The sequence below is a fragment of the Phodopus roborovskii genome, unplaced genomic scaffold (assembly GCF_943737965.1).
Source record: "Phodopus roborovskii unplaced genomic scaffold, PHOROB, whole genome shotgun sequence".
Taxonomy (NCBI): domain Eukaryota; kingdom Metazoa; phylum Chordata; class Mammalia; order Rodentia; family Cricetidae; genus Phodopus; species Phodopus roborovskii.
In genome coordinates this window covers 34,290,559-34,312,924 of record NW_026126525.1, presented here as the reverse complement: position 1 = coordinate 34,312,924, position 22,366 = coordinate 34,290,559, and the positions used below count along the sequence as shown (strand labels likewise).

The 22,366-nt window shown below is 41.0% G+C and overlaps 1 protein-coding gene across 9 annotated transcripts in view; it reads left to right on the top strand.

Moving 5' to 3' along the window:
* Positions 1-22,366, top strand: part of Limch1 (LIM and calponin homology domains 1) — a 298,145-nt gene that overhangs the window by 198,630 nt on the left and 77,149 nt on the right. For all 9 annotated transcript variants that reach the window (XM_051198458.1, XM_051198454.1, XM_051198453.1 and 6 more), the window contains exons 4-6: positions 7,344-7,450; positions 13,488-13,518; positions 15,003-15,113. In XM_051198458.1, coding sequence (XP_051054415.1) covers positions 7,344-7,450; positions 13,488-13,518; positions 15,003-15,113 — 249 coding nt within the window. The remainder of the gene's footprint in view (positions 1-7,343; positions 7,451-13,487; positions 13,519-15,002; positions 15,114-22,366) is intronic.

The window sequence follows — 22,366 nt, the reverse complement described above, 5'->3', positions numbered from 1 at the left end:
TTCCTAAGCTTGAAACTGCCTGTGACTGTCGAGTTGGTGACTAACAATGAACAAATAATAGCAACATCTCTCTGGTTTTTTTTTTTAATCTCCCATATAACTGACAGAATATTCATGAGTATCTTTTTTTTTTTTTTTTTTTTTAGATGCATAAACTGTTCTTCATTCTATCTTCCATAGTCTTTTCTTGACCTGAGTGGACAAAAATGTTCTAGTGATGCCTTCTGTATCTGAGACCTCCCTTACATTCAAGGAATACATTCTAAGACCCCCCCCCACACACACACACAATAGATGCCTGAAACTGTAGAATAGTACCAAACCCCAGCCATACTAGTTTTTTGGTTTTTTTTTTTTTTTTTTCTCAACACATGCAATCATGGTTTGATCTGAACTGTTCTTCCCAAGCTCATGCCTTGACCGGTTGTCCCCTAACTGGTGGCACTGTTTCATGAAGCTGTGGAACCTTTAGAAGGTGGTGCCTCTCTGGTGGTGTAGGTTAGTAGTAAGAGGCAGGCTCCTGAAAGCTGCCTCTTACTGATTTTGCCTGATTCTATGCTCCCTGACCCACTCTAATGTGAAGAGTTCCTATCTCACACTCCTGCCATCATGAACCCCATGGCTTCTCTACCAGATGGGTTGAGGTCTCTGAAACCATGAGCCAAAGTAAATCTCTGCTCCTTTAGTTTGTCTGCCAGACATTATCTCATAATGATGCAATTTGTAATTAATACACATGCACACCAATGATAAATTTGCTATAAAAGATAGTAAGATGTTAACAAAAACCAATATTAAACAATTACAATAATGTACTGTAATGAAATTGTCAGCACTATTCCTCTTGTGCTTTGAGAGCCATCATTAATTAAGATATGGATTACTCAAGCTGTGGTGGCTCTACAATTGTCCTGATAACCAAGATGGCTATAGAGTGACTAAAATGTAAGTCATATATAGCAGCAAGGGTATAGTGGACCAAGGAATGACTCACATCCTGGACAGGATAGAGTGACACGGTATAACACTTTTATCACATTATCCAGAACAGCATGCAATTTAAGACTTACGAATTATTTATTTCTGGAATTTTCCATCTTTTGTTTCCAGACCACAGTTGCCTATGGAAATAACTGAAAGTAAGGGGAGAGCTATTGTAACTAATGCCTGGAACATGCCAGACAGTTGCACTGAGCTTTTGATGTATATTTCCTGTTATTCTGACACCCACATCTACAAGGTTGAGAGCACCTCTACCTTACAGACTAGAGATGTGGAGATCAGAAAGGTTCAGAAATCTAACCAAGAACACACAGCCAGGATGCAGATGAGGCTGAGGTTCTAACTTAAGTCCTTCTGTCTCCAAAGCAATGATGCCATGTTCCTTATTGTATGTTCTCTTATTTCCATTGTCTAATTTGATACCAGACCTCTGTTTTGCGGACTTTGAATTTTTGGTGTGTGTGTGTGTGTGTATGTGTGTGTGTGTGTGTGTGTGTGTGTGAGAGAGAGAGAGAGAGAGAGAGAGAGAGAGAGAGAGAGAGAGAGAGAGAGAGAGAGAGAATAACTTATAGGAGTCTGCTCTCTTCCTCCACCATGTTCCCTGGGATCAAGTCACCAAAGTCATCAAGCTTAGCAGCAAGAACCTTTACCCACTCAGCCAGCATTCCCCTGTTTATATGGATTTTTAACAACTCTAAAAACATAAATGAATATGAAGATTAAGGAATCTTCTGTTTTATTCACCATTAAAAACATCTAGAAGACTACTTGCACATTATATTTAAATATTTAGTGAACATGTATTACCTGCAATAGACAACTACACTCTGGGGTTGGGGTCTATCCTGGGCTGGGCCACTCTGCCATCTTAGAGTATGCAGAGAAGGGACAGATATAAAATCTTCAGGGCAAGAGTTGCTAGGAAGGTGGGTTTTCTTGTTATGTCCTTCACCCGTCTGGCTCCTACAATCCTTCCTCCTTTTCAGCAGGATTCCCCAGCTTGGCCTTATGTCAGCTGTGGATCTGCATTTGTTTCCATCAGTTGCTTGATGAAGCCTCTCTGATGACAACTAGAAACCAATCTATTGGTATAGCAGAATATTGTTAGACATCATTACATTGGCATCCCCCTTCCAGTTGTGTTTGGTTCTATCCTAAGTTGCTGGGCCATTCAGGCTTTGGGTCCTGGAACTCCAGGCAGTGTCATGGGTGGGCTTACTCTCACAGCATGGGTCTCAGGCTGAACCAGTAATTGGTTGGCCACTGTCACAATCTCTGTGCCACCCTTACCCCTTCCCAGCCTTCCAAGAACATCCCATAAGTAGGACAGACGGTAGGTCAAAGGTTATGTGGCTAGGTTGATGTCCCAAACCCTCTGCTGGAAATCTTGCCTGATTACAGGGTATGACCAGCTCAGGCTATATATTTGCAATTGCTAGGAATCTTAACTGGTATCATCCTTGTACATTTCTGGGAGTTTCCCTTGCACCAGGTTTCTACCTGACCACAAAATGCTCTCCCTCTTCTAATAGGCTCTTTCAATACTCCCCCTCAACCTCCACTGCAGTTTCCACTCCATCCTCTCCTCCCAGTGCCCTCCCACATCCCTTCTTCTCCCTTATCCATTCCTCCTCCTTAGTTTCTCTTCAGAAAAGATCAGGCTACCCATGTATACCAACCAGTCATAAAGTATCAAGTTGCAGAACACCAGGCACTTTCTCTCCTATTAAGTCTGGATGAGGCAACCCAGTAAGTAAAAAGGATTGCAAAAGCAGGCAACAGAGTTAAAGACAGCCCCCACTCACACTGTTAGTAGTCCCACAAGAAGACCAAGCTACACAACTGAATCATGTACATGCAGGGGCCCAAGCTTAGTCCCATGTGGGCTTCCCAGTTGTTGGTTCAGTCTCTGTACTTACCAATTCTTAATATTTTGCAATTTGCATGTTCCTCTCCCTAAACACAGGAAAACATCTGTGCAGTCTCTCCATCCCTCCCTCATCTTCATCCCTGTCTTTTGCTTTGTGTGGTCTTCTTCTTCACACATGTGAAGATAAATGTATGTACACAGACATGCACACACAATTTTAATTGAACCATTCAAAAGTCGTGTTACAGATATAACACACCCCTAAATAATCCAGATGTGTACTTTAAAATAAGTCTTCCACTCACTTCACTACATTACCATCACCACACCTTAGAAAGTTAATGCCCAATCCATAATTTATTCAATAGTCTGCTCATATTCAACGGCATAGCCTTTATTTACCTTTCCTGCTAGAGTCCAGTTAAGGCTCATACATTTGGTCAGCATATATCTTTAATTACCAGGGTGGGTTTTTTTTTTGTAACAATGATTATTTTTCAAGTCCCCAGAAAGCTCCCCAAAAGATTACTAAATGGAATCATTAGCTATGTGTAAGTGAAAAATACATGTAATAGTCATTGTAGTAAATCAGTGAATCTGACTTCTTCCGTGGGATTAAGACATTATCAAATGGTTTGTCTCTGAATCTGAGCTACTAAGATGAGGGCTTTGCTTGAAATTGTAAATGTGGGGACATCTCAGTGCATAGAGAAGGCAGATGAGAGAGTATGGGATATGTCCTTTGTAATTAAGAACACGATTGTTCTTGCCTGTTCCAGTGGCTGGCCTCTGTTAGCTCTTGGCCCGGTGGCTCTTGCTTCTGGCTTTGCTTCTGACTAGGGCTTGGCTCTTCTCCAGCATCATTAGGTTACAGCAAGGAGTTGGAAACAGACATGCAGTTATTTAAATCTTCCAGCCCAAATTGTCCCTGCTGGCTGCCATACAGAGCTTGTATGTTTGTAGACCGTGTGCTGAATGGTGTGCTGTGTTCCAGAGTGCACGTGTGCATCTGGGACTGTGCATAGGAAGAACACCTCCTTGTTTGTACTTATGATCCAGGATGCTGTAGTCCTAGGGGACTGCGTGGAGATCAGAGGCTTGTTCTTTATTGTGGTCACTGGTGATTCCTAGAGAGCACCCACTCACTTCCTCACTTTCCTGAGAGACACTCACTTCAATCCAAAGACACTCAAATACCCACTGAAGCCCACCTGGCATCTGAACTGGTCACTGCCTTGTTTGGAGTTTTGTCTTCGTTAAAGGATGTGTTTACATCTCTGAAATATAGACCTGCAAAGCAAAGTTCATATTTTGAATATGCCAGCCTCAGAGCCAGTGATGCCTTTGAAGAGTTTCAGAGGCAAAAGAATGGGAGAGAGACAGAGACAGAGAGAGGGAACAGAGGAGGGAGGGAAGGAGGAAGGGAGAAAGGAAGGGAAGGAGGGAGAGAGGGGAGGAGAGAGGGAAGAAGGGATGAGAAGACACATTTGTGTTCTGGTGGAAGGCTAACAGGAAAGAAAAACTGAGAAGGGGAAGGAGGTATGGAGGGAAAGAGGGAAAGATGGGGAGAAGGAGAAGGGAGAGAATTTTGGGATAGATGAATAAGCATAAACAACTAGAAACTGGAGAGGTGGAAACAAGAATTGCAACTTTGGGGGCTTAGCGTTTTTACCTCTGGAGAATCTACATCCCATTTTAGCGATGAGTTAGCTGGGATGCAGGCTTAGCTGTTTGATTCAGTATGACATGTAACTGTTCTGTGTCTCAGCTGTCCCTGCCTCCTGCCTTCTGCTTTCTGCATCTGTAAGAACCTCTGAGATCAATCCAATCCTCCACAGCCCCACTGTTCTTTGGTACTCACCTTGAGTTCCATGCTTGGATTCATCAGACATATCATACTGATTTGCAAACTGCACCTTTTGCTGATTGTATAACCTTGGATCATTGCATAATTGTTCTAGACTACAGATCACTCTCTCATCTGTGAGTTGAGGATAAGGTGTACAGGGATTAACAGAGATAATATAATAATAAATGCAGCCCTTGGAAGGGTATTGGTCACAGAATATTGGCCATAGAAAGGTCAACAACTTTCTACTATTGTTCTTTAGAGCCCCAGCATGTTAATTTTTTATTGCCACATTAAAAACTACCATAAACTAGCATTTCAGAGTGATACTCACATATTACCTCACATTGTCTATAGATTAGATGTCTGGATAGGGTGAGCCAGGGCTGTTTTCTCAGAATATCATAGGGCTGAACTCAAGATGTCTACAACGCCGAGACCTGGAGCATCTCCCAAGCCCATCCCATGTTCATGATAGTTAACTGAATTCAACCCTTTGCAGCTGTGGCATTCAGGGACCTCTTCTATTACCTTCTATAAAAGCTTCCAAGTGACAACAATACCAATCAGATAATCTTTCTCTTTGTTAACCTACAGGCAATTGTTCAGTGCCACAATGTTATCACAGTTGTGGCTTTCACTTGTTCTCAAGGGGAGATTACCTAGGGTGTGAACATCTGGAGGCAGGATTCTTGGGGGCCTGAGAGTCCTGCCTACACACTGGGTAATTAAAAATGCTGTCTTTGCTGATCCCTTTGAACTACCTGGGGTGAACTGGGTAATCACCACCCTGAGTTCAGTTGTTTATGGCAGTTTCTATCAGCATTCAGAGGGTTTCTCATTGATATGGCTCCTGGAGCCCTTACTCCTTGACCTGTAGTTTTTGCAAATTGATGGAGTCAATCCATGCCTTTGGAACTCTTTCAAGAAGAGGACAAATAGAGAGTCATGGCAATAAATCTGTTGGCCAGTTGTCCTGGGGTCTTCAAAGGATGACCCACAATTCACATTCACTTTCAGAACCATTCATTTATTCCTAGGACTTCCCATAGATGGGCCGCCCAGACGGAACCCTCCTTAACTGAGAGTGTAATTGTCAGCCAGTCTTGCTCCTCTGCTGTTCACAGTAAACCTGTGCCTGCCAGGGAATGTTCACCATGAGGAGAAGGGTGTTTGCATTGTTTTCAGAAGTCTTCCTTGCTCTCAGTTTCCTTCCCAACCACATCTAGATTTTTTTTAAATTAATTTTTAGCAAACAATGTAGTGGATTTCATCATGGCATCTTTATGTGTAGCATTGTGTCTTGTGCCTTGGATACCTCTGCTCTTCTCCCACACCACCTCTAGCTGCTCTTCCTTTCCTCCCCCAAATACTCAAGAGAGAGAAAGGGAGTAAATATGACATGAAAGAAGAGACTAGATTTCTTTTATCTTTTAATTCATCTTGCATTCCATTAAAAAGGTATTTTTAGTCAAAGCCCATAATGAATGTATGAAGGGTGTAAAAAGTTGCAAAGGATATATTTAAACCAGTTAATTAGAAAAAAATGAAGATGAGAACACCTTAGGCAACAATACTATTTTTACAAAGTCTTATTTTGTGTATGTGCCATGTTTGCATGTACATGTATTTGTGCAATGCACATGAACATGTGGACACATGTGTTTGGAGACCAGAGATCAATGTTATGCATCTTCCTCTAATGCTATTCATTATCTACTTTTCTACTGTTGTTATAAAATGCCATGACCAACAAAACTTATCAAGGAAAGTGTTAAATCTGGTTTAAGATTTCCAAAGGTTAGAGTCCATGATGGCAGTGCAAAACCCATAATTAGGATGCAGAGAAAGCATGCTGGGAATGGTGGGAGTCTTTTGAAGCCTCACAGTCCACCTGCAGAGACACACTTTCTCCAACAAGAACATACCTCCCATCCCTTCCCAACCAGTTCCATTACTGGGGATTAACCTTGCAAATACAATGAACCATTTTCATTCAAACCAACACAGCTGTCCACCTTGCTTTTTTGAGACAAGACCTCTTCTGGAGCTTACCAGTAAGCCCCAGGAATTCTTCTACCTCCACCTTCCTATTGCTTGAATTTCAGGCATATTATATCATGCCTGGTTTTTTCCTTGGGTTCTAGGGATCTGAACTCAGGTCCTCATGATTGCTCAGCAAACACCCAACAACTAAACCATTCCCCATGCTCTAATTTTGTTTTTTTCTAATTATATTTTTAAAATATCTATTGATAACAAGTTCTAAGCAATAAAGCATGGGGAAATTTAGAAGCAATGGAAAATACCTGACTGTTGAAAGTACTGTTCCTTATAAAGATGCTAAATTCCCTTTATAGCAGCATTTGACTTGCAGTTGTTTATAGATGTATCAAGCTAAAGGGAAAATTGAATTTGGTATGGCTAGGTTTTTGGACATCTGAAGTGTCTGTTTATTCCAGTGTGTCCTAACTGCAATTTTGTTGTGCGACACACCATGATTTAGATGTGACTTTAGCAGCCACTATGGCTTGCATCTTGACAGCAATTTGGACTACTAATGAAGTGGTTCTGTCACAAAGATAACCTAATGTAACACTTGGGCTTCTTTTCTTCTTCCAGGACAACACCATCTTATTCTTGAGAGGCTGTAAAGAGCTTGGCCTTAAAGAATCACAACTTTTTGACCCTAGTGACCTCCAGGATACATCCAGCAGGGTCACTGTCAAGTGAGTAATGCCTGGTTGATGTTTAAAGGAAACCCTTGATGTTTGGATTTGTGTCAGGATGATGCAAGTTCTAAGAGGTAGAAGATTACATATACCTAATTTTAAAAAATGCACAAGTGACAATCAAGCTTTCACAACAGGACTGTTTCCTGTTCTTTGTGTGAAGCTCTGATTCTGAACTAATATAAATTTTTCAAATGCTTATAGAACCAGAATTTTGAAGAAGAGAAAATGTTAAGTAGAGTTTAGCAGCAAGGCTAATATGCACAAAATCTGTGTGCCTTATCCAGCAAGCCTTTTATTGGTTCCAGTGGGACAGTTGAATAGGTTCTTGGCAGGCTGTACTCAAACAGATTGAGGGCTATTAATGATGGAGAAAAAGGTATCTGATGGTGGTGATCTGGCTCCTTCATTTATATTTGTAGCCATTTTCTCATATGTGACAGTAATTAAGCTTTTTCAGAGATGGGTCATTGGCCTTTTGGCCATTTCTACCTGTAACTATTTGGTGAACCATATATGGGGCCAAAGAATTCTTGCAATAAAATGAGTTTCTGTATAAAGAGATAGCTCATGATCAGAATAAGAAATCCATCTTTATGAGATGGCAAAAAATGAGTTGTCTGTAGTTCAAGGATTCTGCAGAGCCCATGATGTCATATAAAGCATTTGTCATTTTATTCAGACAGTGTATTACATGAGTATAGTTGAGCAATAAGTTGTGTTCTCTCCTGAGTCTGGAGAGATGACACAGTGGTTAAGAGGGGTAACACTCTTGCAGAAGACCCAGTTCAGTTCCCAGCACCCATATTAGGGTGCAACTTACAACCTTCTGTAACTCCATTTCCAGAGCATCTGGATCCCTCTTCTAGCCTCCATGGGCACCTACACTCATGTGCACATGCCCATACACTGATATACACATATACAAATTATTTAAAAATAAATCTTTTTTTAAAAAAATATTTAAAAATAAGGTAGGTGTCATATCCTGTAATTCCAGCTCTTAGGAAGCAGAGACATGAGGATCTCTACAAAACTAAGGCCAGCCTGGCTTGCATAATGCATACACTCAACAAACTAGGGCTACATAAGGACAACCCTGTTACAGACAACAGCAATAACATCAAAACCCAGTAAGCTGCATTGAGTAGAGGGCATCTGTGACATGATAATTTGGGGCAGTGCTATTGTATCATGGAAGAACCCCAAAGGGAAAGAAGTCACAATTTAGACTTTTTTTTTGTTGTTGTTCTATCCCTTGACCTTGATTTCATAATTAGGATGATGGGAGACTTGAATGAATAAATTGAAGTTGGGAAGTTTCTAGTGTATTTTATGATTCATAGCTAGAAACAAGGAGAGTCAGCCATGATTGATGATATAAAGCTACTTCTGTGTTTTTAATGTGCCATTCTTTAGTATTTCTCATGGAAAGTGGATGTTAAGCAAAAAAAGTAAACAAAAGTTGCAGTCTTTCATAGTTGAAGCCTCCATAGGCCTCACTGTAATCATCACATGCTCCATTTATCACTGAGCCTAAATCCGGCCTCTGCTAAGTTCTTCACTTTGGGAAATCACTTCAAGTTCTGACTCATCTCATATTTTAGTTTCACCTGCAAGGCAAGTGCCCAGAAACAATAGCAACTGTACAACACCATAGGTAATAATAGTCACACACATGTTGCTCGGAGGGTGAAGGCAAGTTTACTCTGGTGTTTTTGTTTGTTTGTTTGTTTTTTAAGTTTTAATTTTTAGCTACCTTTAAATGATAAGTTACCAAAGCAGGAAAATCCTGAGGCCACTTGCTTTTGGGAACTAAAACAGAAACTTGGATCTTCTTCAGTGCTCATCTACAACAACCAGAGGATTGGAAATCCAGGTCGAGCTCCAGGTCTGGTGCTCCCTATATCTATGGCTTGCTAAGCTCCTTTACTTAGCACTGTGCTATCATCTACAGAGTAAGCCTGGATCAAATAGTCTTCCAGATGTGACTCTAAGCAAAGCTTGGTCACTGCAGACCTTGGGAACAAGGCAATCAGCTTCTAAAGGGATATATTAACTTAGAGGCACTAGAAGCAACCAGCCTTGAGAAAGCCACTCAGGCCAGTCACAAGTGGTCACGATCCCTTTGTTATGGCAGCATCTTCATTTTCTTGGTCTATTGATCTTGTCCCTTTTTTGTCTTCTCCTTCCTCTACCTCCCACCTCCCTTCCCTTCGTTATTCTTTCTTCTCATCTGCCTCTTTTGCATTTCTTCTCCATTTCTTTCCTTTTTATAATGTCCTTCACTTGTACTCTGTAACCTTTAGATACAGCATTTCCATCACCTTCTCTTATGTCTCTAAACCTTCATTCATCCATTGAACAAATGTTTACTGAGTAGCTACTGTGGTGATACTTTCCCTCTCTGAGACAAGCAAGATGACTAAGGGCCTCTGTTCATATTGAATTTACACTGCAGTGTCAATAACTTAGCAATGTGTTAAGAAAGAAAGAAAATAACTGGGGTTGGGGATTTAGCTCAGTGGTGGAGTGCTTGCCTAGCAAGAGCAAGGCCCCAGGTTTGGTCCTCAACTCCAAAGGAAAAAAACAAAAGAAAGGAAGGGGAAAAGAAAGAGAAAAAGAAAGAAAGAAAGTAGCCATGTGGAGTGAGAGTGCTGAGAAGAGCATAAGATAGTGAGGCAGGAAAGTCAGTGGTCCATCTGGAGGGGGTCAAGGATGGGCCACCTGAAGGGATGGCATTTCAGCTGAGGACTCAGGCTACAACAAGGATGAGAAGCAAGCATCAGCCATGGGAAGAGTTGTTTTGATTTGCATTTGCCTGATAGCTAAGGATGTTGAGCACTTTCTTAAGTGTCTTTCAGACATTTTAGATTCCTCTATTGAAAATTCTCTATTCAGTTCTGTACCCCACTTTTTAATAGGGTTTTTTTTGGTGTTTTGGTGACTAGTTTCTTGAGTTCTTTGTATATTTTGGAGATCAGCCCTCTGTCAGATGTGGGGTTGGTGGATATCTTTTCCCAGTCTGTGTGCTGCCATTTGGTCTTGTCGACTGTGTCCTTTGCCTTACAGAAGCTTCTCAGTTTCAGGAGGATCCATTTATTAATTGTCAATCTCAGTGTCTGTGCTACTGGAGTTATATTCAGGAAGCAGTCTCCTGTACCAAGTGGGGGGTACCTCCCACTTTCTCTTCTAAGAAGTTCAGTGTGGCTGGATTTATGTTCAGGTCTTTGATCCATTTGGACTTGAGTTTTGTGTATGGTAATAGATATGGATCTATCTGCAGTCTTCTACATGCCATCATCCAGTTGTGCCAGTGTCATTTGTTGAAGATGCTTTCCTCCTTCCATTGTATAATTTTAGCTGTTTTGTCAAAAATTAGGTGTCTGTAGGTGTGTGGGTTAATATTAGGATTTTTGATTCGATACCCTTAGTCTACCTGTCTATTTTTGTGCCAATATCAAGCTGTTTTCAGGACTATAGCTCTATAGTAGAGCTTGAAGTTGGTGATGGTGATGCCTCCTGAAGTTACTTTATTGTACAGGGTTGTTTTAGCTATCTTGGGTCTTTTGTTTTTCCATATAAAATTAAGTATTATTCTTTCAAGGTCAGTAAAGAATTGTGCTGGGATTTTGATGGGGATTGCATTGAATCTGTAGATTACCATTTTTACTATGTTTATCCTACCTATCCAAGAGTATGGGAGAGCTTTCCATTTTCTGGTATCTTCTTTAATTTACTTCTTTAAAAACACAAAGTTCTTGCTATATAGGTCTTTCACTTGTTTGGTTAGAGTTACCCCAAGATACTTTATGTTGTTTATGGCTATTGTAAAGGATGATATTTCTCTGATTTCTTTCTCAGCCCCTTTATCGTCCGTATATAGTAGGGCTACTGTTTTTGTTGTTGTTGTTGTTAATCCTGCTAATTTGCTGAAGGTGTTTATCAACTGTAGGAGTTCCATGGTAGAGTTTTTCCAGGTCACTTACGTAAACTATCATATCATATGCAAATAATGACAGTTTGACTTCTTCCTTCCCAATTTGTATCCCCTTGATCTCCTTTTGTTGTCTTATTGCTCTAGCTAGGACTTGAAGAGATATGGAGAGAGTGGACAGCCTTGTCTTATTCCTGAAAAAACTCTAGTTTTAAGTATAGGTAATTTTTCTTACCTTTTCTGTCCAAACATAACTTGAGTAGAAAAAAAAAATTTTTAAGAGGAGAACCCTTCAAATGATTACATTACTGACTGTGTAATTGCATGAACTCTATGTGTAATGAATGCCTGACAGATTTGATGGAAATGAAAGCACAGCTCAGAGGGGCAACCAACACAGAGAGGCACCCAACTCAGAGGGGTACCCAACACAGAGGAGCACCCAAAACAGTGGAGCATCCAACACAGAGGAGCACCCAACACAGAGGAGCACCCAACACAGAGGAGCATCCAACACAGAGGAGCACCCAACACAGAGGAGCACCCAACACAGAGGAGCACCCAACACAGAGAGGCACCCAACACAGAGGGACACACAGCACAGAGGGGCACCCAACACAGAGGAGCATCCAACACAGAGGAGCACCCAACACAGAGAGGCACCCAACACAGAAGGACACACAGCACAGAGGGGCACCCAACACAGAGGGGCACCCAACACAGAGAGGCACACAGCACAGAGGGGCACCCAACACAAAGGGGCACCCAACACAGAGAGGCACACAGCACAGACCTTCTGGGGAATCAACACAGTCACACAGATGTGTGCAAAGGCTGTGGCTGGCTCCTGGGGCAGGAAGTCTCTCTAAAAATTAGAAGTATTTCCAAGTAATTGGTGATTATGAGAAAATCACTCTACAAATATTTTGTGAGGTCCTACTGTGTGCCACATATAATATTTTTTAGCACCCAGTCACAGTTTCAGTCAGTGAACTTTTATTGTCAATGCAGGAAAAGGGTCATATTCCCTATCCTTGTTTTTCTAAGATATTGTAGAACTTCCTTGGATTTATTTCATCTTTCTGTTGTTAAATGAAAAAAAAATCTTCATAGATATTTAAGCTGAGGATAGCATGCCATTTTCCCCTGTAAACTAAAAGATATAGAAACATTTCCTTGATCAAATGTAAGCTGAATGGATTCTTGTCTTAACTGAGGCCCCAAACACTCTGCTGATCTCCACTAGTCCACTAGTCCTTCCAATATCAATCAGATTAAACCTGCCCACCATAGTTTGTTAACATGGGCTAGAAGCAAGTAATCATAGTCTAAATTCTATGAAGCATTCTTGGGGATTTCTACTCCCCACACCTCACCAAAGTGACCAGAGAAAAGAAACCCAGCATTCATTTTCCTAATAAATACTTATTTGTAGATATGTTCGTGGAGCTTTCCAATATCTTTGGAAACACTTTGACATACACTGGTGTGAATAATCAGAGCTTTGCTGGGCTTTAGTTAGGAAATAAACATTATGTGTGTTTTTGAACACGTGCATAAATTTGAAAATAGCATGCATATTTTCTTTTGTATGGCCAATTTTTCATTCTGATTTGTAGCAAGGGGATTGGAGAACCATTTGGATAGTACTGCTTTTTATACATATATTTTCAGGTCTATTTCACTAAGTTTTCAGACCTGTACTAAATCTGCTTGCATGAAGAACACTTGGAAGATGTGATCAAATTTCCTTTAAGACAGAATCTTCAACAGTCATGATTTGTAAATTCCAATATAAATAGTCCAAGTTTTAAACTGAATTCTTGCTTTTCATATGTTAAAAAATGTTTACCTTTCTCCGTGTCCTGCAAAACTTCAGTCCTATCAGGTCCTTCTAATGGTGTTTGTTTGTTTTGTTTTTTTCCCCTCAACAATTTTATCCTATAACTATCAGCCATAGGCCTTAAAAAGCCATCAATATTCTTTTGATTTTGTTTTTATGTGTTTTTTGCAAGTGTGTCTTAAAGGTGTCTAAGGAAAGACCATGTTGAAGAAACTGCTATTCTAATAATGTTTTGTTTTTCTTTCCTGACCTAGGAACCTTGATTATAGCCGAAAGCTGAAAAACGTAAGTGTTTCAACATCTCTTTGCAAATTTGTATACTTTTGACTTTAATGGTTCAAGGTTGATATTTAGCTAAATGCAGTGCATCTGATAGGCCTTACTAGAAAGATTCTTTTTTAGGGAAAAGTATATGCATCACCTATAGAATAGTTAATAATTGTGCTAAAACTAAAAATAGTAGATTTGGAGATTTTGCTCTAATCAGAATTCAATCTAGAAGTAAACAATAAAAGCTTGTATTCTGTGTGTGGTTCATTTTCTTAAAATAGTGATCAGTTTCAACATTAACATTAGCCATTTCCATTTGTGGCCCAGATGGGATCGCAGTCAGCACACATTAGTTATGTTATGGTTCTAGTTAATGTCCTTACATTCGGAATTGTCTGTTCTCTGGGAATTTATTTGTACGAACTCAGTTAATAAAAGACCTTCTGGAAATTTTGAAGGATTCACGATGTAAGAGTTTCCCACAGAGGTAGGAAACTGAACCCCATCATAGTACTCATGCACACAGCTATACTTCAGGCCCATGGCCAGCTGGACCCATATGCCTATGTCCCATTATCCAGAGCACTTTCTGGCCTGCCATAGGGAAGGTAGTTCAATAAGTCATTCCTGGCATAGATGAAGCAAAAAGACAGAACGTGAGCATAAAGTCTACGATTTTTCATGGACTTCTGATCCCTATAATTTAGCTAAGGAGCACATCTTTAGCCAACCCCTTTTTTTTTCCATCCCCAACTCAAAATAAAGAACATTTGTGCTTTTGTAGAAAGTTCTTTGGAGAGACAGCACAAAACTAATGTAGGACAGTAACCTCAGACCATTGGATATTTATGAACATTCTTAAGCATCCAAGTTTGTTTAATTGATAGCAACTGTGTCAGGGCTAAAATTTTCCCATCTCAGATTAATAGGGATGTGGTTATGCTCTGATGTGAGGAACTTACAGGTCTCACTCTCTGGACATTGCTGTCTTCTTACTTCACGCAGATGTACTGTGTTGGTCCTGCCCTGCCCTTTATTGCTCCTTTGGGATTTTTGCCATCCATTCCTGGAGGCTCTCTGTGCACACAACTTGAAATTAGGAGCTTTGAAAGCACCAGTCTCAAATGGAGATGACAGTCTCCTGCATTGCTTGTCTGGGTGAAGACTCCAAAGAGTTTGTGGGAAAATGCTGTCTGATGAGAATATCATTTTGGAGGATTTATTTCCCCTTCTTGTTCACTCAGAGATCACTTTCTCACAACCTCCTTTTTCCTAGGGCTGGAGACTTACTTGACTGCATTGTGTGTCTGGGTCAACTGAGACAACATTGTGTTCCCATTACCTCGGGCTCAAATTAATGGATGCAGCATGCACTGGTTTTCCAAGTTGTTTTTGCTGAGCTGTTCCTTCCTTGCCATTCCTGTAGTGTTACTGATCCCCAAATCAAAATGTCATTCTTCAAGACAAATCCTCTCATTATGCACTGTTTTCTTCCGTAGGTGTTAGTGACCATTTATTGGCTGGGGAAAGCCGCAAACAGCTGTGCATCCTATAGTGGAACCACACTGAACCTGAAGGAGTTTGAAGGGCTGTTGGCTCAGATGCGAAAGGTAACTTGGCTTTTCTTTCTCATCCCCTGAGGGTTGGACAAAATGGGAAAGCAACATGTTTTTAAAGGTGATTATGGTGCTAGGGCTAAAGTGCCCAGTGGGGAAGAACATTTGTTACTCTTCCAGAGTACTGAGGTTCAGTTCCCAGCAGCCACATGGTAGCCTACAACCTGAAGTAACTCCAGGTCCAGGGGAAATTATGCCCTCTTCTGACCCCTGTGGGCACACATTAGAAGAAAACACTCATACACGTAGAATGAATAAAAATCTTTACTAAAATGAAGATAATTATAGTTTTGCATGGTGGAACTGTACTGACCCAAGGTATACACTCAAGAAAAGGACCATTTGTCTTACTCAGAGCCTATTTGCCTCCTGCGTCTTATATCACTTGAAGTTTTATACTTTACACTCGCCAGTGAGTAAAAAAATCTGAGGTGCGTTGGTATATGGTTTGGTACACCATGGAGCTCATGGCTTGTGCATTTTGGGGAGTGATTGATGCTTGAAATAAACAATGTGGCATTATACAAAGGCAAACTCTTGTCCTGTACTCTCAGCTTAAAGGTCATTGTGCCTGCCTGTTAGGGCCTCAATGTGGGCATGGTAATGCCAGCCATGTCCTTGCCCCAGCTCCCACCCTGGACAGGCTCCGAGAAGCTAGAAGTATTCCTTCTACCATGTGTGTCTGGTGACTGTCATATCTGAGTGATCTGGAAACTCAAAAAATGGTTTTAAAGCTTGATGTGTATATTTGGCAAAATATTGGATGGCATAGCATTAACATCTTGGTTTGTTTGCTCTGGGAAGGATTGACAGAAGGTAAGAATTTGCTAAAGAAACAGTGGAATGCTTTGCATGTACCTGCCTATAGTTAATTCATACAAAATATTGGTTCACAGTATTGTATAGGGGAATCCCTGGAAAGCAGCCTCTGTAAGCAGTTATCATGCATGTATTTTGGTCAGGGCCAGCTCAAAGCACAGATAATTGAGGCCAGCCCTTCCTTGCTTTTCTACAAAATAAATCTACTAATGAGACTCACTGAAAATATCAAAAAGGCCAGCAAGTTGGCTCGGTGGGCAAAGATGCTGCCACCAAGCATTATGACTTAAGTTCCATCCCTAAGACCCACATGGTAGAAGGAAAGAACTGACTTATACAAGTTTTCATCAGACCTTCACCTGTATATGCCCAAATAACACACACACGTGCACACACACGCACACGCGCACATACACACACACACACACACACACACACACACAGAGAGAGAGAGAGAGAGAGAGAGAGAGAGAGTTTTTTAGGATATTTAGAACTTCATGACTTAGTTCTGAAATAAGAATCTGTTCTAACTTTCTAATAAATTGGTCTTTTTTTTTTTAAAGCAGTGGTTCTCAATCTGTGAGTCACGACCCTTTCACAGGATAGCATACCAGATATCTTGTGTATCAGATGTTTACATTGTGATTCATAACCATAGCAAAATTACAGTTATGAAGTAACAATGAAATAATTTTATGGTTGGGGGTCACCACAACATGAGGGACTGTTTTAAAAGGTTGCAGCATTAGGAAAGTTGAGAACCATTGCCCTAAAGTGAATAGTCTCTGCATTTGACCAAAGCCAATCTGGCTCACGTATCTATAATGAACAAAGCAGGGCTGGACATGTACTCAATATAGAGGACTGGACTGCATGCATTAGGTCCTGGGTTTGATCCCTGACATTGAAAAACAAAGTAACAAAAACAATCTTTGTATTTATCATGGCATATAAAACAAATATACCCATACAGTAAGCACAACACATTGTATCTTCCCTTGGCTTCCTATTGCCCCTTTATCTTTCATCCAATTGTTCCAGGTGTCATTGCTGGTGGGGAGTTGGCAGTGTAAATGGTTGCTTCTATATTCAATTGTATTTGGGTAATACGAGGTAGGTCATCTGTTGAAAACTGTTTCAGTCTTTCAGCTCTGCTGATAGACTGGGGGAAACCTAGTCTGCTTTGCTAGCTCGCTGCCTGCTGAGATGATGCCTTCCGCTGACTTAAAGTAGCCTACCGTTAGCAGCTGCTTCTGTTTTGAGGAAAGGTAGATGGTAGCACAGGCTAGGATGCCAGGGTTGGCAATACTGGACAAAATATGGCTCTTCACAACTGTGGCCACCTGTGGTACTCCCATGTCATAGCTGTGCTTGAGGCGAGATGACCTGAAAGATACTGGTCTATCCAAATGCTGGCAGTGTTTTATGTGTGAACTTATTCTTCCATGTTCTCACTTATGATTGGGTTCAACTACAAAGTGTAAAAGCTCAAAATAACAGCTGAAAGGAATATTTTATTTCTTCTCATGTTAGTGGGATTTGGGTGTGAACAAGCAGTCCAGAGCTAGTGCGGGAGTTCTACACCAGGGCCATGCCAGAAAGCTCAGACCCTTCTGTCCCTTGTGCCATCATCTTCACCTTGTGCCATCATCCTCAGCCTGTGGCTTCTCCCTGCTGGCTCAAACTAGCTGCTCAGGCTTTCCCTGTCATGTCCACATTGAAGTCAGGAGGAAGGAGGAAAGGGGACTATTCTTTGAGCATGCGCTTAGAAAATTACACTATATCCTGCTGTGGTTTGAATGCCTCCCCCCATAAAACTCATGCTGGACTTTAACTGTGATGGTGGCAACAGGAGTTATACTCTCCAGACTATTTGCCCATGAGGAGTACAGTTTCACAAATGGATTGATGCTGTGGTTGCCAGAGTGGGTTTGTTATCCTAGCTGTGTTATCAAGGCAAACTGTCCATTACACGTGCATGCTCTAAGTTGAGAATCACTTCCATCATGCTATGGAGGCCTTTCTCCATGCCAACACCTTAACATTGGACTTAGCACACTTTGGAACTTCGATGTGTAAATTCTTTTTAAATTACCTAATCTGTGACGTTCTGTTCTAGCAAATGAAAATGGACAATAACAACTCCCAACTCACCTCTCACTGACTTGGACTTGGCCACAGATTCATACTCATCTGCAAGTAAAGACTTGGAAAAGAAAGGCTTTATTTCAGCTATAAAAATAATTATAAATATTTTTTACTAGACGAGGAGTAGACAGATTTTGTGAGACAACTGAACACTCTGTACAGAGGCTAGTTGAAATAAATTTGAAATTAAATTTGTGTCTTCCTCAAAAGGGACTAATTCAAAAATTGTAATATTCATTTTTTCTAGTGGGAAGATGTGCACAAAATCAGTAATTATAGGGTACCTATTTAATACTTAATATATGGAGAACCCTTAACAAGAATTCTGAAATGGAAGGAAGCTTGGAGTTCTCAGTGTTGTGAGCAATGTGGGTTATTTCTCTGTGACCTTCACTCATTATCCCCATGTCTTCTGGAATTTATTCTCCTCCCTGTAAGCAAGTCAACCCTCATAAAGGGGTGTAGCAAATAGCATCTCCAGGGAAGATGCTTCTAGTTCCTTGAAAGTTAAGGGAGTATGTCCTCTAAGCTCAGAGGTATAATTCCAAAGAAGGCTGTCCTGTTCTACATTAGTCATTGTGTCCAGGGGTGGCGTGGAATGGTATGACTGGCCCATTCATTCCTAATCCAAGAGGTGAGGGCATCAATAGAAGGAAGGGATAAAAAGGGAGAAGTATGACTGGCAAACAAATGCACAAGAGGCAAGTACATAAAATATAGCCACTACCATCATACTCATTCTCCAATTTTGTATCTACTTATCAGTGGTCTTCCCTATCAGAACACAAGGTTCCTACAAATAAGGTGTTTGTTGATTTATTTTTATGATGCAGTGTCCCCGGGGCTAGAATATTACCTAGGAGGCACTTGGACAATATCAGTGGAATGAATCGCTTCCACAACCTGTATGATGAGTGAGGAATGGGCAATCATGTTGGAGAAGTTAAACCAGACATGTTAGAGCAGCACTCAGCCACCCCATAAATCACACAGCAAGCAGAAAAATGTTGAGTTGTCCAGAGAAGGCATCTGGACTGTCTTAGATACTGTCAGTCATCCACAGGCCCTTGCTGGCTCTCATTAACACTCACAGAGGAACTCAGAAGAAGGGGGATTAGTGAAATAAGCCCAGAATTCATGGAAGCTAGCGTTGCCCATTCCCTTTATGAATTCTCTTTCACCAGAACAGTGAGCAGTTGGTACAGGGGTTTGATTCCAGTCTTCCATGTCATCTCTTGAGAGCTCTGTGGAAGACAGGAGTGTTGTGCTCCAAGATGAAAGGCACGAACAATACAATTAGACCCCGTGAAATACCTGTCTGTGTTAGTTTATATTTTCCATCCTCATCCAAAGCCTCATTTTCATTTTATAGCACCCTCTTCCTGAAAGGGGGGTGGTGACTTGATTGAAACCAGTAAAACTGGAAGTCCGGTGGATAGCCACGTTTTTTTTGTTGTTGTTGTTGTTTTTTTTTTTTTTTTTTTTTTTTTTTTTTTTGCTTTACCTGTGGCATTCCTGGGAGGCCAACTATTGGCTTACTACATGGTCATGAACATGGTAAGCTTTCTATTTTTCCTTCCCACAAGCATCAGGGAGAAAGCTGCTAAGGCTCCAGGAAAAAACACACTGACCCTCTTTCTGAATCTTCTGCAGTTGAAGGTATGAGGAAGACCCGGGCTTCAAGGAAAACCTTCCTGATATTATTTTCTTGAAAATTCAGTTTTGTCATGTAGCACCAAGCAGCCTGCAAATATGTTGCTTCCAACTGCAGCCAGTGGCCCTGCTTGCTCCCTGAGTGTCTGTTTTTGCAAGACATCGAGACATGAGTAGAGAAAGAACAGATCAGTGTGCAAAGTGTTGCCTTTGACACCAGTGTATAAATACTGCATAATTCCTATATCAAAATGTATATGCCTTATCGAAGAAATAGTAGCTAAAACATTGCTGATACTTGTTTAGAGTCATTATTCTGCATTATCCTCTGTTCCAACTTCTTTCCACATATTACATGTTTAATAGTCCTACAAGCTCTGTTGGGTGGGTATCCCATGAGGCTATATGAGTTGTCCATCACACAACTAGCAAGATTTAATCCCAGCTGTTATGGCTTCTGGAGCTCAATTTTTAGCCATGACTATAACTTGCATCTCTTCTGTGACATTTCTCCTTCAGTCATTTGGTCATAAACAGCATTAACTGGGAGACATAACCCAGATTGACAGCATTCACCATGCAAGGATGCAGGCAACATCCAATCTTTAGCCATCTTGCCAACCCCCAGAGATCAATAGTTTTAGGTATTATTTTTAAATACTTATCATGTACTGTGTGGGTTAATTTAAAATAACTCTCTGACTCCTATTTTCCTCTTCCATAAATTAAGGATATTATTAACTACCACCATGACTGGTGATGGAAGTAAATAACATGATATGCAAAGAGCATGACCCAGACATATAGTAAGTGTTCAATAAAAGTAAACTTCAGATTTTAGTCATTTAGTCAATGAGTAATTTATAATAATAATAACTATATTTCCAAGAAGCTAAATTTGAACCTCTAATTCAGGTCTATATTTTTCAGTGAGTCGTGAGTTCTTTTTTCAACTCCCCAGGCCTGGATTTTGTTCCAAATTCTGGTTAACTTTTGACCTGCAAGTAATTAACCTTACTTTCCATAGCTGGTATTTTTGTCTTACCCTAGAGCAGTGGTTCTCAACCTGTGTGTCTCAACTGCTTAGGGGGTTAAATGACCCTTTTTCAGGGGTCACACATCAGATACCCTGCATGTCAGGCATTCACATTACAACTCATGGCAGTAGCAAAATTAAAATTATGTAGAAGCAAAATAATTTTATAGTTGGGGTCACAACATGAGAGAGTGTATTAAAGGGTTGCAACATTTGAGAACACTACCCAAGAGTGTCATATTGCTAGTTGCACCCAGGCATTTGACAGCCTGTTCTCCAGGTCATTCATTAATTGGCTGGGTCTGCAGAGGCTTCCTCCCAGCCCTGACCCCTGTCCTCTTGCCCACTCCTTCCTACTGATGGGAAACCCAAGTATGCTTTGTGAATTGCAACCATCCTGTCCCTTATACCTGTCACCCTAGGGTGGGGAATGGGTCAGAAGCACCCCCAAGCCCCATAATTGTTAGAAGCAGCCAGCAAATATATTTCCTGCAAAGGCATGGATGGGCTCTCAGGGGCATCTCAGACAAAATAGACCAGTGTCTCAAACTGCAAACACGGAGAATGCTGATTTATTTATTTATTTATTTTCCTTTCCATTGGGAATGCAGAGGGGACCTCCATGTGCTTCCCTGGGAAATCTATGGGGTAACATTCCACTCTTTGTCCGTGAGTGCATACTCCTCTGCCAGTGTGATCCACAGTCTCAATTTCTAGCGACAGTCTCAGGAATATTAAGCAGAGATTTATCTTTAAGTGACGGGAGTTATTTTTGTTTTCGTCAGCCTGGACTATCGTAATGAATGCGAAGGCACTGTCGGGAACAAGGCTTTTATATTAATAAGAGGGTGAGGATGGTTTTGACTGACCTTTCTTCTGCTGGAGTTTCAGTGTTTTAGTATGTGCCGCTTGTGCTGGAAAGAATTTATAATCACAGGCTGTCAAAGACAGCCATTGTTCTCCCTACTCTGAACATGTGGGTCAGCCACAAGTGCCTGCAGCTCCCCCAACGCCAAGAACTGGCAGAGAGAGAGCATGCCTGGATTCTTCTGAGGCATCAGGAAAAGTGTTTTGCATATTTTTCATTGGCTTTTTTTTTTTTTCCCTTAACTTTTGCCTCAGAAAGACAGCTTGCTTTCAAAGCAGGAATTTCCCTCCAAGGTAGCAGGAGATGGAAGCACGCAGCTCCAGAATTTTACAGCCCTGATTCTGCCTGCATTTGCCAGACAGCAGTGGCGCTGAGCTAGGGGACTGATCCCACAGACATGCGGTTATGGATTCCGAAAGACAGGTCAAAGGTTTTGTCTTTATTGTCAATAATCATTGCATTCTTGTGAATCCAAACTTCGTGATTTAATTACTTTTTTAAAAATTAAGGGATGTGAGTTGCTTGGGGCTTTTTTTTTTTTTTCAATTGTGCATTATATTCTGATTGAAAGGATGCAGCAGAGAAAAGCTGAGGAATTGGCTAGTCACCTGTTGATGCTCTTTAGTCTCATTAGCTCGCTGCTACAACTTCTCCACACCAGACCGCCTATGCAAGTGTCTTTGCGGACCATTGGAGGCCGGATATGTTGCAGTCATATCTGAA